This window comes from Sardina pilchardus, chromosome 12, assembly GCF_963854185.1.
Source record: "Sardina pilchardus chromosome 12, fSarPil1.1, whole genome shotgun sequence".
Lineage (NCBI taxonomy): Eukaryota > Metazoa > Chordata > Actinopteri > Clupeiformes > Clupeidae > Sardina > Sardina pilchardus.
In genome coordinates, this window is record NC_085005.1 from 28,695,892 (window position 1) to 28,698,391 (window position 2,500).

General features: G+C 50.0%; 1 protein-coding gene across 1 annotated transcript in view; it reads right to left on the minus strand.

Moving 5' to 3' along the window:
• Nucleotides 1–2,500, minus strand: part of LOC134097646 (neurexin-3b) — a 257,163-nt gene that overhangs the window by 178,813 nt on the left and 75,850 nt on the right. Inside the window, exon 8 of the mRNA XM_062550574.1 lies at nucleotides 247–636. Within this exon, the coding sequence (XP_062406558.1) occupies nucleotides 247–636 (390 nt within the window). The remainder of the gene's footprint in view (nucleotides 1–246; nucleotides 637–2,500) is intronic.

Sequence of the window (2,500 nt, forward strand, 5' to 3'; positions counted from 1 at the left end):
CCCGACTGGACGATGAATGTGGATTTGCAATCTAAACAAATCATCGCAATATCTTATCTCATGGTCAGCACCTCTGCTTCAGTGTATGCTACTGTATTATCAATGTATCATCTTAACTAAATACATTTCTTTTCATTTTACTTTGAGTGTGTGTGTTTGTGCGTGCGTGCGTGCGTGCGTGCCTACGTGCGTGCGCGTGTGTGTGTGTGTGTGTGTGTGTGTGTGTGTGTGTGTGTGTTGACTGACCTCTTTCGCAGGTTCTGGCCCAGTAGCCGGTGCCGGTGCAGTCGCAGATGAAGCGGTTCCAGCCCTCCTTGCAGGCGCCGTTGTTCTTGCAGGGGTTGGAGTCGCAGTGCTTGCCCGTGGGCTTGCTGCACGACACCTTGATGCCGTTCTGCGTGGCGTTCTGCGCCAGCGCGATCTGCTTGATGTCGTTGCTGCGGCCGTCGATGAACAGGTCGCGCACGCAGCCCACGTAGCCGTAGTTGAGCATGGCCGTCCACAGCTCCGTGGGCAGCACCAGGTCCGCACGGTTGTCTGGGAGACCGCCCAGGTAGAGGTCACCCTCCAGGTCCAGGATCTCGTTCTCCCCGCTGGCCGTGAAGGGCGTCCGGCGACTGTCCACCGACATGATGCCTGAAAAGGAGAGGAGAGATGGACCCAGCGATGTATCGGTCAGAAACCTGATGAAGAGCTCAGTGCTGCTGCAAAGCTGAAATTACTGGTGCCAACTACTGTACTGTACTCCCGGGCTCAGCCACACACTTTAACGATTGTGTATAAATCCACTGATCCACAAATATGTGGATCAATATCGTTTTTGAGGCTGGCGTTGAATCTTAAAACACAAATACACCACGTCCATTTCCCGCAATAAAATACAAAAAAAATATAATATCCTCACATGTCTACAGTGAAGTTTCATTTTTGAAGGGGACTAAACTTCGTCTCCCTGCTCAAGTGATGTCCTTAGGCTTAGAGCATCTCTATCTGTTGCGTTTGGGATATGCACGCTCAGATCATCTGGGATCGTAAGTGCTTCCTCCCACCGCTCTGCACGATATACTGCCTTGGATGAAAGCAGATCCCAGCTGACGAAATGTAAATGTATGTTAGGATGAGGCCCGACTTTTTGTGTGGCGACTGAGTGAATAAATCAGGGACACTTTCGCTGCCCTCGTGGGCAATTTGTTCGCGGCGGAAATACTGTCGTGTTCAAAATCTGAACGAGTCGCAGTATATTTCTCTCTGAGGAGGTAAGGGAGGGGACGGGAGGGGACGGGAGGGGAGGGGAGGGGAGGTGAGCGAGGGAAGGCGAGGCAGGATCGCTCTCACTGCCCAGGCGAATTGAAAAGAACTCTGTAGCATATTCTCTTTGCGGACGGTGATGGCTATTGAACAGCAGAAGGGGAGAGTGTGTGTGTGTGTGTGTGTGTGTGTGTGTGTGTGTGTGTGTGTGTGAGAGAGTGTGGACATTTCGATTCCGCTCAGTGTTTCCACAGATGTTTAATTATGCAGGGCCTGAATCTAAGAAAAAAAAAAGAGGGGGGGAGGGGGGTGGGGGGGGGTGGGGGGGTGGATGTAGCCCTGTGCAACCTGGTGTCCTATATGTCTGATTCCCTTCCCTCTGCTGGCCAGGACTGGGCGCCTGGGCTCCTTCTGGGTGCAGTCGGCGGGTGATTAATCAAAGCTGCGCTCGCTGGCGCGGGGCTAAATTGGCTTCTCTTGCGCTGATGTGTACTGCAGAGGGTGGCGCGTAAAAATAACAGCCCTCGCGCGCCTGCTTTTTATTCCACCCAAGATAGCAGTAGAAAGCCTGGGGTGGAGAGCGGACCGGCCGCCTCCCGTCTGGCTTCTGGCCCGCATCTGGGCCAGAAGTGATGCTGTGCTCTCCATGAGAATTCGCAATCGGAATCAGAATCCAAATGCGAATCCAAATTAGAATGGCAATCACAATCAGAATTGTCTTTTAATGACCACATGCTTTGCAGACACTCCACTAAACAAGTAATTCTGATTTGGTAGGTGGTGACTCTAATAGTAAAAATAAAAGATTATGCGCAATATGCAATGCAGGTGGAGGAGCTCGAAAGGGAGACAGTCTCTCCATCTCATCTGTACCACTGTTGCACTCTTATGGGAGGGAACTAACACCTCTTTCCCTGCTGACAGGCTTGATTCTAAAATTAATAGATCTGGCCCTTAATTATGATTGACTAAATCGTATTTGATGCCGTTGTAAAAACCAGCACCACCCCACACATTTCGGTCTGTATTAATGTGCAAACCACAAACAAAAGTTAGAGTTGCTGCATCTCAACATTGCTTGGCAACCATTCTGACAGACAGAATACATTTTGTGGTGGAAGAATGATGATCTATGAATAAATTGCTAAATTTTCCGTTACTGTTCCCTTATTTTGTGCAATCTTGGCAGGTACATGTGGTAACCGTTTTAGAAAAGCAATAAACCGCCTGAGTCCGTAGGTTTCAGTGATTT